Genomic DNA, 13,960 nt, shown 5'->3' with positions numbered 1-13,960 from the left:
ATGGCAACGTTCTGTGTCTCGAATGAAGTGGTGGTTCCACGTGTGTCTACATTTATCAAAACTCACAGAGTTGCGCATTTAAGTTCTATGCACCTAACTGTATGTCAATTTTACCTCAATGAAAACAAATCTTTCTTTATGGGACTTCAGAGCCACCATCCTAGAAAGGGTGGGGTATAGTTTTCTAATGGACTTTGTTTGGGTTTTTCAAATTATTTATTTATTTAAAAATTTTTTAATTTAAATTTCAGGTAGTTAACACACAGTGCAATATTGGTTTCTATAGTAGAATTCAGTGATTCATCCCTTACATACGATGCCCAGTGCTTATCAAGTGCCCTCCTTAATGCCCATCACCCACCTAGCCCATCCCCACCCATATCCCTCCAACAACCCTCAGTTTGTTCTCTATTGTTAAGTCTCTTATGCCTTGTTTCTGTCTCTCCTTTTTTTCTCTTCCTCCTTCCCATATGTTCATCTGTTTTCTTTCTTAAATTCCAGAGTGAGGATCATATGGTTTTTGTCTTTCTCTGACTTATTTCACTTAGCATAATACACTCTAGCTCCATCCATGTAGTTGCAAATGGCAAGATTTCATTCTTTTTTTTTTAAAAAGATTTTATTTATTTATATGTGAGAGAGAGAGAAAGAGAGAGAACAAGCAAAAGCAGGGGCAGAGGCAGAGGGAGAGGGAGAAGCAGACTCCCCGTTGAGCAGGGAGCCCAACACGGGGCTGGATCCCAGGACCCTGAGATCATGACCTGAGCAGAAGGTATACACTTAGGGCGCCTGGGTGGCTCAGTTGGTTAAGCGACTGCCTTCGGCTCAGGTCATGATCCTGGAGCCCTGGGATCGAGTCCCGCATCGGGCTCCCTGCTCGGCAGGGAGTCTGCTTCTCCCTCTGACCCTCACCCCTCTCATGCTCTCTCTTTCATTCTCTCTCTCTCAAATAAATAAATAAAATCTTAAAAAAAAAAAAAGAAGGTATACACTTAACTGACTTGAACCACCCACATGCCCCAATATTTCATTCTTTTCTGATGGCTGAGTAATATTCCATTGTGTGTGTGTGTGTGTGTGTGTGTGTATACCACATCTTCTTTATCCATTCATCTGTCAGTGGACATTTAGGCTCTCTCCATAGTTGATAATGTGGGAGAAGATATTTGCAAATGACATATCTGATAAAGGGTTAGTATCCAAAATCTAGAAAGAACTTATCAACCTCGGGCGCCTGGGTGGCTCAGTTGGTTAAGCGACTGCCTTCGGCTCAGGTCATGATCCTGGAGTCCCGGGATCGAGTCCCGCATCGGGCTCCCTGCTCGGCAGGGAGTCTGCTTCTCCCTCTGACCCTCCTCCCTCTCATGCTCTCTGTCTCTCATTCTCTCTCTCTCAAATAAATAAATAAAATCTTTAAAAAAAAAAAAAAAGAACTTACCAACCTCACCACCCAAAAAACAAATATCCCAGTTAAGAAATGGGCAGAAGACGTGAAGAGACACTTTCCCAAAAAAGACATCCAGGTGGCTAACAGACACATGAAAAGATGCTCAACATCACTCGGCATCAGGGAAATACAAATCAAAACTATGATGAGATACCACCTCACACCTGTCAGGATGGCTAAAATTAACAACAGATGTTGGTGAGGATGCAGAGGAAGGGGAACCCTCTTGTACTGTTGGTGGGAATGCAAACTGGTGCAGCCACTCTGGAGAACAGTATGGAGGTTCCTCAAACTGACTTTGAACTAAGAAGTAGCTTGATTATCAACTCCTTGGAGAAACTCAAAGACAATTCAGATGGAGGCAGAGAAAACCATAATATTCCTTATGGAGTGAGGAGTTAGGAAAGTGATCCAGAGGTAAAACTGAGGGGCTGGCATTCACTTGCTGGTCTGTTGTCACCATGAATATTCAGTGAGTGCTACTATGAGTCAGGCACTGCCTTGGGACAGACAAAGTCCTTGTCCTTGCTGAGCATATAGTCTCTGAGAAGACAGACAAGGAGGCTAAACAAATAAATGGGTGATGATAAGACTGTGACGACTGCAACAATGGAGTCCACAAGAACTCATGACTGGGAGTCAATAAAGAGGTAGGGAGGACCTAAAATAGTTGAATGACCAGGGAAGGCTTCCTGGAAGAAGTGATATTTGAGTTGTGTCATAGGACGAAGGGCAAGTGGAAGAACACTATAAGTAGACAGAAGAGAGAAGGCAAAGGTCCTGAGGCAGGAAGGAGGATTATGTGTGTGAGGAAATGACAGATAATCAGCATGACTAGTGCTTAAATAAGCAGGGACAAGAAGGTGGGGTGGGGTTGGGTTGGACAGTTGGTCAGTGGCCAGAGCACACAGGACTGATGGCAGGGGCAGGAATGACTCTGAGTGACAGTCTAAGACAACAGGGAGCCACTGAGGAGGATGGATTAGAGTGGCGGCAGGGCTGAAAACAAAGACCCCTTCGGGAGCTCCTGCACTGGCATTGGCGGGAGCCAGCAGTGATGTGGAGCGGGGTGCTGCAGCATGGATGGAGAACAAACAGCCTCGGGACACACAGGAGAAGCAGAATGGACAGAACTCGCTGATGCATTCAACATGAAAAATGAGAAAGAGGAAGGATGGGCCGATGGTGGTATCCTTTACTAAGATAGGGAATTCTGGGGCAAAACGTCTGCAGGGGAGGTGGATCAAGAGTTTCATTTTAGGGGGCACCTGGATGGCTCAGTCGTTAAGCATCTGCCTTCCGCTCAGGTCATGACCCCAGGGTCCTGGGATCGAGGCCCACATCGGGCTCCCTGCTCAGCGGAGAGCCTGCTTCTCCCTTTCCCACTCCCCCTGCCTGTGTTCCCTCTCTTGCTGTGTCTCTCTCTGTCAAATAAATAAATAAAATCTTTAAAAAAAAAAAAAGAGTTTCATTTTAAGATGCCTATGCACCACCAAGTGCAAATGCCAGGCAGGGAGATGGGCACATGGGCCTGAAGCTCAGAAGATAACAAAGCTCAAGGCCATCATCATAAAGATGGTATTGAGGTTGGGGACGTAGAGGAACTCTCCCGGGGGGCGTGTCTCAGAGTGAAAAGCAGTGGGTCCAGGAATGAGGCTGTCAAGGGCAGGGAAGGAGCCCTGCAGTGGGAAGGAAGCCTGGAAGACTGTTTCCAGAGTTCGCCCCTGTGTTCCCAGTACCGAGAACAGCCTCTGGCATACAGCACTCCCTTGCAACACAGTCGCTGAATGCATGAAGAAAGGAAGGATTCGGAGGTGGCACCCTTGCCAGATGTTGCTGAAAGATGCCCTGAGAGAAGCCAAATGGGAGCCCGTTGGCTTTAGCAGCATGGGAAACGGCAAGGGCGGTGACTCCAAGAGCTCGGCCAGGGGAGTGCCGGGGACAAAGCTGGGGCGCTTCCATGCAGATGGGAATCCGAATGCCCACTGACTGTCAGTGTGGCCACGATCCCACAATGACTCAATCGTCCCACAACGGCCCCCGTGACCAATGCGGTTCCTTGCTGTCAAACCTCACATCAGTGGTCTTCACGTCGGTGGTTCCCGAAGCGAAGGCCAGCAAAGGCCCGGCTGCAATGGGAGGTGTGAGCAGGGCTCCCGCTGCCAGGACTCGGGGATCCTGGCCACTCTGCTCACTTAAGCACAGGCACCCCTCAGCACCTTCGCCCACTTCCCACCCCCAGCTCGCGAACTCTCACGCCGGAGATTCCCACCTCCCTCTCCGCGGCCCCGGCCCGACTCGGCTGCCCCCGTGTTTCATTCCCCTGCACGGTGCCAGCAGTGGGCACCGAGCTTTTGACCCCTTCCACTGTTTGAGCACCTGACTCGGACTTACCAGGAACAGTTAGCACAGAGGGGGACTTTTCCGGCTGTTCCTTAACACGGCTGCTGTTCTGAACCCAGAAAATGTTGACGGGCTCAGGAGGGCCCACGGCCTGACAGGTGAGGTTGAAGGCCGTGTTCCTCGTGACATTCATGCTCTCAGGCTGTCTAGTAAAGTGAGGAAGGCCTGCGGAGAAAGCATTCAGTGAAAGAGCGTCTTAGGTCCGCGGGCAAAGCTGGAGCCCCAAGGGGAATAGAGACTGTTCTGGAACTTGGCAGTAGATCTCTTTATATACCACCTCCGGTCTGAAACAGACAGTTTTCACCTTCTGAAAGTTGGCTCAGAAAGGATAGAAGCTAATGCCTCCCCAACTAGCTCCAGCAGGCTTTCTAGGGTACTTTTCCAAAGGGGTTGTGGTGGGGATTCAGAACTGGTTTTACCAGAAGGGACGCCTGGCAGTGTTGAAATCAGGTGTTGCTCAGACTCCGGAGAGGCTCTCACGTTTTCAGTATTCCTTCCCAAAATACACACAGAGTAAAAACAAAGCCACGTAATAGGTCCGCCTGTTTTTGAGGACCATCTACTTTAAGATGAGCGATAATGAATTCTAAAATCTGTACACTTGTGCAGGGCTGGACGCTTTTCAAACTACATTCTCACAAGCACAGTGTAGACACAGTTACACAGTTATAATCCTAAGATCTTTGACTGTAATTCAGGATCGAGGCCATAAGGAAGGGAACTTTAGAAATATCTCAGAGAAAGCCAGTTAATACTCATTTGGAGCATGTGCCAAAAAATTAGCAGGTCAAGCTAACTGTCCTCAGGGATTTAAATTATGTTCTTCTGGGATTGGGAACTGACAGATCTGATCCCAGAAGGAATGATGTGGGAGTGGCAAAATGGGATTCTTTCTTCCTGTTTCAAAGTTTTGCAAAAACTCCATTTGGACCTAACGTGTTCCTGCCCTGGGCATTTTGCTGGGATTCTGACAAGTTAAATGTCCTCTTAATATATTTCCAAGGTTAACAGCAAACATAGGAACACTACCATCACGTCCCCCACCCACGGGATGATGTTGACATAACCCTGAGGAGGCTTAGCTGTCCAGCCTGGGATGGGCCTAGAACAAAGCTCTAAAGGAGACTCTTCTGAGGGGGTCTCTCCCTCAGGCCTCCTGCAGCATTAGTGGGTATGAGGTTTAGGTTTGCAAAACAATGGGTAGGAGAGCAGCCTTTCAATGGGAGATGGTTCTAGATGAACTTCCCTGAATAGCCAATCACCTGTTCTAAAGCCCGTGGGGAGGAGGGTCAGGAGAAAGTAGAAAAGAAAGGTGTTTGGGTGCTTCTGATGGCAGGGGTGCTCAGAAAGCTGGGATGCAGGGCCCTGGAGGCAGCCTGTGGGCTGGTGAGGAGTGATCACCTGTGGTGATAATAGAGGTGCCTCCTCCTTGAAGCCTTCCTTGATAGGCCCTGTCATTGCAGAACCAGGCACGCACACCTGGAGACCTGGGGCCTCAGGACCTGGGCTCACCTAGGCATCAGCTGACACTTCCCACTGCAGTTCAAGTTCCTTGAGGGCAGAGACCTCCTTCTCCTAGTCCATGTCTCACTTTGTACCCACTGAGCCCATCTCATGACATGTGATGGAACTGTACTGAACCATGTACCCAATAAATCCTAGAGCCCCAGATGAGTCCCAGATCGAGCTGCTGATCCAGTTCAGGAAAACTGCTCACCCTCTGAGGCAAATCACCACTAGACCACGTGAGTGGTATCTGACGCCAACACTGAGAACTGGATAGTGGAATGCATTTCGCTTCCAAAAAAAGTCTCCAGGTTTCTAAATTGTAAAAAACCTGAGGACAAGAAAGTCCATAATCCATTTTTATCTCAGCCCTATTGCTGAGCTAAAACTCTGAGAATCGAATTCATGTCATTCATTCATTATTACCTAAAGTCTCAAGAGAGGATCACCTTGTAAAATTTCAGTGCTTACCAATTTGCAGAATTTGCATACAGAGTTATAAATGGGCGCGCCAAATTCTAGAGTTTTATATGCAAAGCAATTAATACAGGCCACTCCGGACTTACCTTGGACCTCGATGTAGATGGGGTCAGACATAATCTCTTCATTGTTTATCTTCATCTTACAGATGTATGACCCATTGTCTGAACGCTGCACATTGGTTATGCTTCAAAGAAAACACATAAAGATATTTACAGTGACTACCCTTTGAGTTCCTTTTAGGAGCAGAACGTTCTTCAAGTTCTTCGTCATATGCTATATTAACCTTATGTGTCAACATGACGAGGTCATGGTACCTAGATATTTGGTCAAACATCACTCTAGATGTATTTTTCAGGTGTGACTAACATTTAAATCAGTAGACTCTGAGGGCCTTATAAGCAAAGACAGAGATCCTCCAAGGAAGAGGGAATTCTGCCTCCAAACTGCCTTCAGATGCAAGACTGCAACACCAACTCTTCCCTGGGTCTCTAGCTGATGCCCTGCACATTTCGGATTTGCTAACACCCACAATCACATTAGTCAGTTCCTTAAAATAACTTTCTCTCGTTCCCTCTTTGGTTCTGTTTCTCTGAAGAACCATGACTAATGCATGTGCTGTTATTCGTCTTGCCTTCAATGATAGGCTATATACCAGGGTTCTCTATACTGGGGTATTGCCCCATCAAGGTATTCTGCAAATTTGTAGGGTTATTTTAGGTGGGCACAAAAACTAGGGGGCACCATGGCTTTTAGGGGCCAAGGGCAATTTTTAGGGGCCAGGGGCAACTGTTCCATATCCCAGATGACTTTCTGAGACTAGAACCCAGTTCCATTTACATACAAACAAAGAATTGTGTCTGGTTTTAATATCCACCTAATTTCCCAGGGCTGCAATTACCTGAAAATGGGGGCCACCATCCCTCTGTGCTGTTTGGAACTTGGCCATGACTCAGATCACTGAGAGCACGTCTCCATTTGCAGTTGCCATGTGCGTGGGGGCATGGCAGGGGGCATGCAAGTCCCTGTATTGTCTATTCTCTCTCCTGGAGGGGTCATGCCTGGCATTTACACGTTCACATTCATATTATTTTATTATAGATCACCTTTCTTTTGTTTTCCCCATACTACAGTTGGAGCACTACATGTTGTAAAGTATCTGCTATAAACAGGCGGACTTGGCTCTAAAAACTTGAGAATCCTGCTTTCCCCGCTTCCAGCATGTTTACAAGCAGGAAGCTACGCAATACCTGTCCTTAGCTGGAGGTGGGAAGGGGTGAGGGAATGGAGGAACTCTTTGAAATGCTCGTGGACACTCTCCAAGAGAGGACACCTTCCCTGGCCCAAAGATGCTGATTTCTTCTACTCTGCTCATCAGACAGAGCAAAGGTCATGGCGAGAGAAAAAAAGTAAAAGAAGAAAACCATGGAGGGGGTCCATCTTCCTTTCCAGCAGCTTGCTCCCTGATACAACGTATTTATCCCGAAGCAAAATCAAGTCCTTGTCAAGGGCTGAAGCTGAATGCTTAAAAGAGACCAGGAAGCTGGCAAGGTGACAGGGGTCGCCATCCTGGCGCACGGGCCCCCAGGCAACAGGCGGCAGCTGCTAGAATGAACACATACAGGGCATCAGGAGCCCACCTGCCACAGCGGGGCACCTAGGCCTGGAGGTTGAACACACGTTTTTAGAACAAACAAGGAACATTTTTTAAAAAAGATTTTATGTATTTATTTGCAGAGAGCCCGACATGGGGTTCAATCCAAGGATCTTGGGATCATGACCTGAGCCGAAGGCAGATGCTTGACTGACTGAGCCACCCAAGCACCCCAGGAACATTTTAAATTACAACTTCTCCCCAGTAATGCCATTTTGCAGTTCCCTTTTAGCTTCTGACTAGCAGAGTAACTAAAATATATGTCAAGAATGGTGTCAGTCAGGGCACCTGGGTGGCTCAGTTGGTTCAGCGTCTGTCTTTGGCTCAGGTCATGATCCCAGGGTCCTGGGATTGAGCCCTACATCAGGCTCCCTGCTCAGCGGAGAGTCTGCTTGTCCCCATTCCTCTTCAGCTCCCCCTGCTTGTGCTCTCTTGCTCACACTCTCTCTCTCTCTCAAATAAATAAATAAAATCTTAAAACAACAACAACAATGGTGTCACTCAGAACTAGGGGAACCAGAGCTGCCTGGGTTAATATTACCTCCTTATTGTTTCCAAGACCAAATAATGTGACTCTCAGCTGTCACCTGCACTTCCTGATGTGCCAATCTCAGCAGCACCCCACTGATTTAGGATACTCTGTCTTCGCCTTTCCCCTCATTCCCGTGTAGGAGTGATATAATTTTGGAATTGCACCTGATGAATGAATGTTGGACTTGGGAAGGACTCGAGGTCAAAGAAAGGCCAGATCTCTCCATGCTTTAGGGCAGGAACGAAGATCACAATGTCTAGAGGTCACTGCAAGAACATGGGAAGAGACCTCACAGGACAAATATCTCCAAATAAGGGCCTAGCCGACCCTCTTCTGATAAATCTCCCAGAATGTCATGGTGGCAGGAAGAAAGGAGGAGAGAAGCATGTGTCTAGAATGGCGCCCTGTCCGTCATGGGTATCAGCTAGTAGCTGAATAGTTGGCAGCTCCTGAAGATTCTGCATGGCTGACCATTCTAGTCTTCTCTGCAGTTCCAAAAAAAAATACCAAGGATGTTGGTTACTGAAGAGGGGGGCTCCTTTCCACATACTTCACAAGTTCACTTTAGAAGAGGAGTCATTCTCTTAAGGCAAGACCCAGGGGCCGGACTGATGATGTGATCTGACAGGCTGAGGACAGCCGTGCCTTTGAAGATCTGGCTATGGCTCGGGGTCTGGGACCCTGGCGTCGCAGCAGGCTTGCCGCATGACTTAGAGAGACAGGGACCAGAATGCGAGTGAAGGTCCCAGAGACATACAAGGCAAAGCCGCAGGAAGGAAGCCCAAGGATGCAAAGAACATCTGTGCGGAGGCCCCAGAGAACTGAGAAACCATGAGGCATAAGTAACATTTTAACAGCCCAGCTTGGGCTGCAGAAATCAGATGCAAAAGGCACAAAAAGTCTAGGAGTACCTTAAGCCAAAGAGCAAGGAAGGAAAATTCAGGCCAGGAATACAAAAGGAGAGTGCAAAGGGAACGTGATCACATCAGGAAAAGGCGATCAACTGGGGAGAAGGGCTATGTGCCTGAGTTACTTAGCAAGTCCAGATCCATCTTACTAACAGCACAGGAAACATTTTCCACAAATAGTTCTACTTGTTGCCTCCTAGACAAGCAAGTAAAGGCCGCTGTGCTGAAGGCAGGGTGGGGGTGAGGTGGAGACAGGAGTGATTGCCCCCAAGCTCCTCCTCCCTAAAGGAAACAGCAGGGAGTCTCTGGAGGTTCCCCACAAGGGCTCTGAGCTCTGAATAGCAATCTAAGGGTTCCAACAATGGAGCAAGAGGAGTTCCAGAAAGAACACAGGAAGGGGAGCATAACTGAAGAAAATGCCCCACAACTGGAGATCTAGATCTTTCCTAACCAGGCCCCTAGGTGGGCAGCACAGTGGGAGAGAAAAGACCCACTAAGGGGTTCACCAGGGAATGTCACCACTCCAAGATAAAGTGGAAATCCCAGAAGCTTCCAGAGAGAAGTAAAGCAGTACCACCCATGAATCAGAACAGCACCACACTTCTCAGGAACAAATCTTCGAGCGAAAAGGAGATTTATCAATGACTTCCAAACGACAACAGGAAATTATTTCCCTTTTGAATTCTGTATCCAGCCAAACTACCTCAAGGTGAGGGCAGAAAAGATAATGGCATTTTCAGACATGCAAATACCATGCTAGTGGAAGATGGGCTCCATGCCAAAGTGAAGGAGTAAAAGCCAAGAACAGGGTTGGGGGCGGGGTATGTGGAACCTGGGGCTCCTGGAGGAAACAGGAGCAACAAGGGCCCCCACAATAGGAACAAAGATGACTGAGCTGTACCTCAGAGTTGGGGGGCAAGTTGCCCAGACCAGAGCAGAAGGAGGGACAGCCTCAGGACAGGCAACTCCTCAGGAAAAAACCAGGTCTGGTAATTTCATCACTTTGCGAGGAGATGCTTTTAGAGTTTAGGGACAAACGAGAGATTGATACTTAGAAAATTAAGCAAACTAACCAACAAGGAAGCTCTTAAATTGAGGAAAATCAAAAAAGCTATACAGAGGTAAGATGGTAATCACAGCCTACTACATGACTCAGCTGAAAACAGCATTTACACAGCCACAAAAAATGCTGAGTCCTGGGTTTTGATTTAATCAGAGCTGTAACATTTTATTAGATGAACTCTGAGGCAGGCACACGCGTGCACACATACACACACACGCGCGCGCACACACACACACACACACACACCTCAAATGGATTGAATATCTACGAAAGATACCCAAGAATTGGATAACCACAGCTCTTCGCTGGGGAAGGGCTGGAAGCTGGAGTGGAAGAGAGGATTTTTGAACCGTTGGAGTATTTTGCCATGTGTATGCATCGCTTCCAAGAAGGTATAAAAATCGTGTCAGATTTTGGCCAAATACAAACATCTGAACCAGGGAAAACCAAAGCCACCATACGGACTCAGCCACCACGTCTAGACAGGAACCACCTGGACAGAGCTGTGGGGCCAGCAGCTGCAAAGCCCATCACAATAGTGCAGCCTCAGCTGGGTTAGCTCCAGGACCAGCTGCAAGGACACACAGAGCCTCCCTGTCCTGCAGACCCCTCACAGCTAGACTGCCTTGCTCAGGAATGACTCTTGAGAAGCAGCTAAGTTCTACAGCCTTCTTAAAAGAAACACAAAAAAGAGCAAATGTCGCACAATTCCACTTACATGAGGTACCCAGAGTAGTCACAGTCACAGAGAAAGAAAGTAGAATAGAGATCACCAAGGACTGAGGGAAAAGGGGGTGAGGAGTTAGGGTTTAATGGGCACAGAGTTTCCTTTTGGGAGGATGAGAAAGTTCTGGGCATGGATGGTGGTGAGGGCCTCACAACAGTGTGAATGTACTTAATGCCGCTGAATTGTACACTCAGAAAGGGTTAAAATACATTTATGTATATTTGACCATGATAAAAAAATTAAAAATGAAAAAATTTTTAAAGAACTCCAATTTTTGAAAGCAATAAAGTCCTTCCAGCTTAAGCTACTGACAACTAAGCTAGAATTTAATTACCACTGGGGAATCCTGAGGCTACACAGAAAACATATCAAATCCTTTCCCTTGGCCACAAATTACCCCAATAAACTAAATCTGCAGGGCCTGGCCGCCCACAGGAACAGCGGCTTTTGTTTTTGCTTGAGAGTTGGTATCCCCAGTCTTCTGGTCTGATGGCTGGTGCCTGCCTGGAATGCTTTACACCCTAACTAGTGTTTCCACCTAAGCCAGAGAGCTCCTTATGCCCTGTGCCAGACTGTAGAGCTAACTGTGTATCCCCAAAATTATACCCTCTTTTAGAGACTCCAGGGAAAGACCCTGGCTATGAAGCATCCTGGGATCTGGACAAAGGGATGAGCTACAGTTTCAAGTTGGTATCACGTGCAGATAGAGGCAGCAATACCAGTTGGAGAGCCAAGGGGGTGGCCCAGCCCGGTGACTTAAGCCCTGCAAAGGAGAAAAACTAGACGCTCTGGAGAAATGCAGCCTGAGCTGCACACCATCCAGGACTAGGTCAGGAATGCGGGGTATGTGGGGTGTGGGGCACAATTTTCAGTATTAATCACTAAACCATCAATTAGGAACACACCAACCCGCTAGCAGACACTGAGTGTTTCCTACACCTATAATAGATATCCAAGTGAAAGAGGAAAAAATGTGAATTATTAGCACAGAATGGACCCACTTCAAGAGGGCATCTGGACTTGAGGTACCATATCAGTTATTTCTTCCCTTGTATATGCCCCGGACGTTGGCATTTTGAAAATAAGATTTAAGGCTTTCCCCTTACAATTTCGTTTACGTTCTTCTATATGTGCTTCTGTTTTACAACAGCAGGTCACAGTGGCATTTAGCAGCCATTAAAATAGTTTGAAGGCTTTTAATTATACAGGAAAACATGCATAACGTTAAGTGAACGAAATGAGATACATAATCATCTGTGTCATGAAATGCCAATTTCATTTCAGGAATATTAAATTTATATGTGCTTGGAAGGGTTTCCTTGGGGTTGTGGGCCACAGTTTCTCTGTATGTGTTTGGTATTTTCTAAGTGTTTAACGAAGTACATATATTACTATTAAAATAACTTTGAAATATATACATACAGAAACTAAGACCAAGCAATTTCTAAAATCTTTCAGGGATACTCTCACTCATGATCTTAAATCTCTTTAGTCTTTCCTAAGTAGGTGGGACTTGTGCTTAAATGCACATGAACTTCTATCATTTCCATCCCCACTCCCATCCCCAGTTTCAATAAACTGAGGTTTGACTGAAAGATGAGTTGGCTCCTGAGTGATGCCAGGTCCTCTCCCCTTACTTCCCCTTCTGGCCAAATCCATAATCTGAAGGAAACACTACCTTAACCAACATGTTAACACTATCTCAGCACTTCCGCTCCTGACCTTAGGTTCTCCCTTCCCCTCTATCCTGTTCACAGGTACATGCAGGACACAGACCAGCGGTACCCTCCTTGTCTCAATGTCCAGACGTTCATTCAGGTAGCTATTCACCCAATAAGGTGCCTGCAAACACCTTCGTGGGCAAGGCTGACTGTTTTTATAACTGGTGGGCAGTTGCCTGTGTGGTGATTTGGAAGAAAAAAAAAATCTCTACTCCTCATGTCTAAAATGATGTCATCAGTGAATGTGAACGCTTTCCTTAGTGTAAATTACTTTGTCACAATCTTTTCTTCCTTTGGAAGGGAGAGAGCACCATGACAGAATCGGGCCACCACGGAAAAGAGGGGATGTGGAAGCAGTGGAAGGAATAAGAGCGGAAAGCTTCCCTTAAGTGTGCACACGCCCTAATCTACACCTTGGACCAGAACGGATCTTGTTCTAGGGTCAAAGTCCAGACACTTGACTAACCCTTGTTTTCAGAACGGGGCATTTAGGAGTGTAAGTGTGGAGTCTGCCTGATATAGAGGAGGAAATGTGGAATCATGAAAGACTAAGAAAGTTACATCACATCCACAATCCTGTCAGTCTCCAGCAACCCACAATTGCTTCATAGTTAAAGGACGCATGCTGGTACCTGGATGGGGATCTCAATCTGGAGACCCCATCATTTTCAAAACTCCTTTCTTATAATTCTACCCTTTCTTATAACAACACCTTATACAAAAATGGTTCTGTGACCTAACTCGAAATACCTTGTGTTTCTCTCCATAATTCCTCTGACCCTGCCAATATACACACATCTGTATTTTGTCCACTCCCTTAAATACACGTGGTCCATACAGGTATTGTTAACGGCAATTCCAACAAAATTGCAGGCTAATGAATTCCCGATTAAATTCCATACATGGAATAGTCTTTAACTCTTCACTGTTCCTGGGAACCAGAGTAGATCTGGTTTAGGGCCTATGAGATGGGAGAATAGAAGACACTGCAGATGTGCAAATCAAGTCCCCTGCTTAAGGGTGACAGCTTACTCCCTAGTGACCCTGGACAAGTCACCCTACTCAGAGGGACCTCAGGGCCCTCACCTAAAAGATACCAAATTCAGGGGCTCCAACATCCTTCTCTCCTGCCATGAAATTACACAAATATTTATAACCTTAAGTCACTATAATTTACTTCATTGAATCTCTATATGGCTCCTGGATAACCTGAACATGGCTTTAATATAGCTGAAGAATATTATAATGGTGGACTTGGTATTATCTCCAAAGCTGCTCAGTTCAGCACAGCATCCACCATTTATAAGAATCCTGAGCACTAAATTTGCTTTATGGCTTAGTTTGGAGGCCAAATAAGATTTTTTCCCCTTCAGAATGAGTTTATGAAAATGAAGCTGAACCCATGCAAAAGTATCATTTTTTTCCTAAAGTTCTAAAACTATGACCCAGGTAACCTTCTGAACTCTGAAGACACAAATCGAAGATACACCATTATCTACTCTTAAGTTTAAAAACTCTC

General features: G+C 46.4%; 1 protein-coding gene across 1 annotated transcript in view; it reads right to left on the bottom strand.

The window, feature by feature from the left end:
• MERTK (MER proto-oncogene, tyrosine kinase) overlaps positions 1 to 13,960 on the bottom strand; it is a 107,284-nt gene that overhangs the window by 63,241 nt on the left and 30,083 nt on the right. Inside the window, exons 3-4 of the mRNA XM_021697385.1 lie at positions 5,923 to 6,023; positions 3,842 to 4,015 (exon numbers count right to left, since the gene is read on the bottom strand). Coding sequence (XP_021553060.1) covers positions 3,842 to 4,015; positions 5,923 to 6,023 — 275 coding nt within the window. The remainder of the gene's footprint in view (positions 1 to 3,841; positions 4,016 to 5,922; positions 6,024 to 13,960) is intronic.

The sequence above is a fragment of the Neomonachus schauinslandi genome, chromosome 10 (assembly GCF_002201575.2).
Source record: "Neomonachus schauinslandi chromosome 10, ASM220157v2, whole genome shotgun sequence".
In the NCBI taxonomy this organism is placed as follows: domain Eukaryota; kingdom Metazoa; phylum Chordata; class Mammalia; order Carnivora; family Phocidae; genus Neomonachus; species Neomonachus schauinslandi.
Note: the sequence above shows the minus strand (reverse complement) of the source record. Positions and strands in the feature narration are given on the sequence as shown.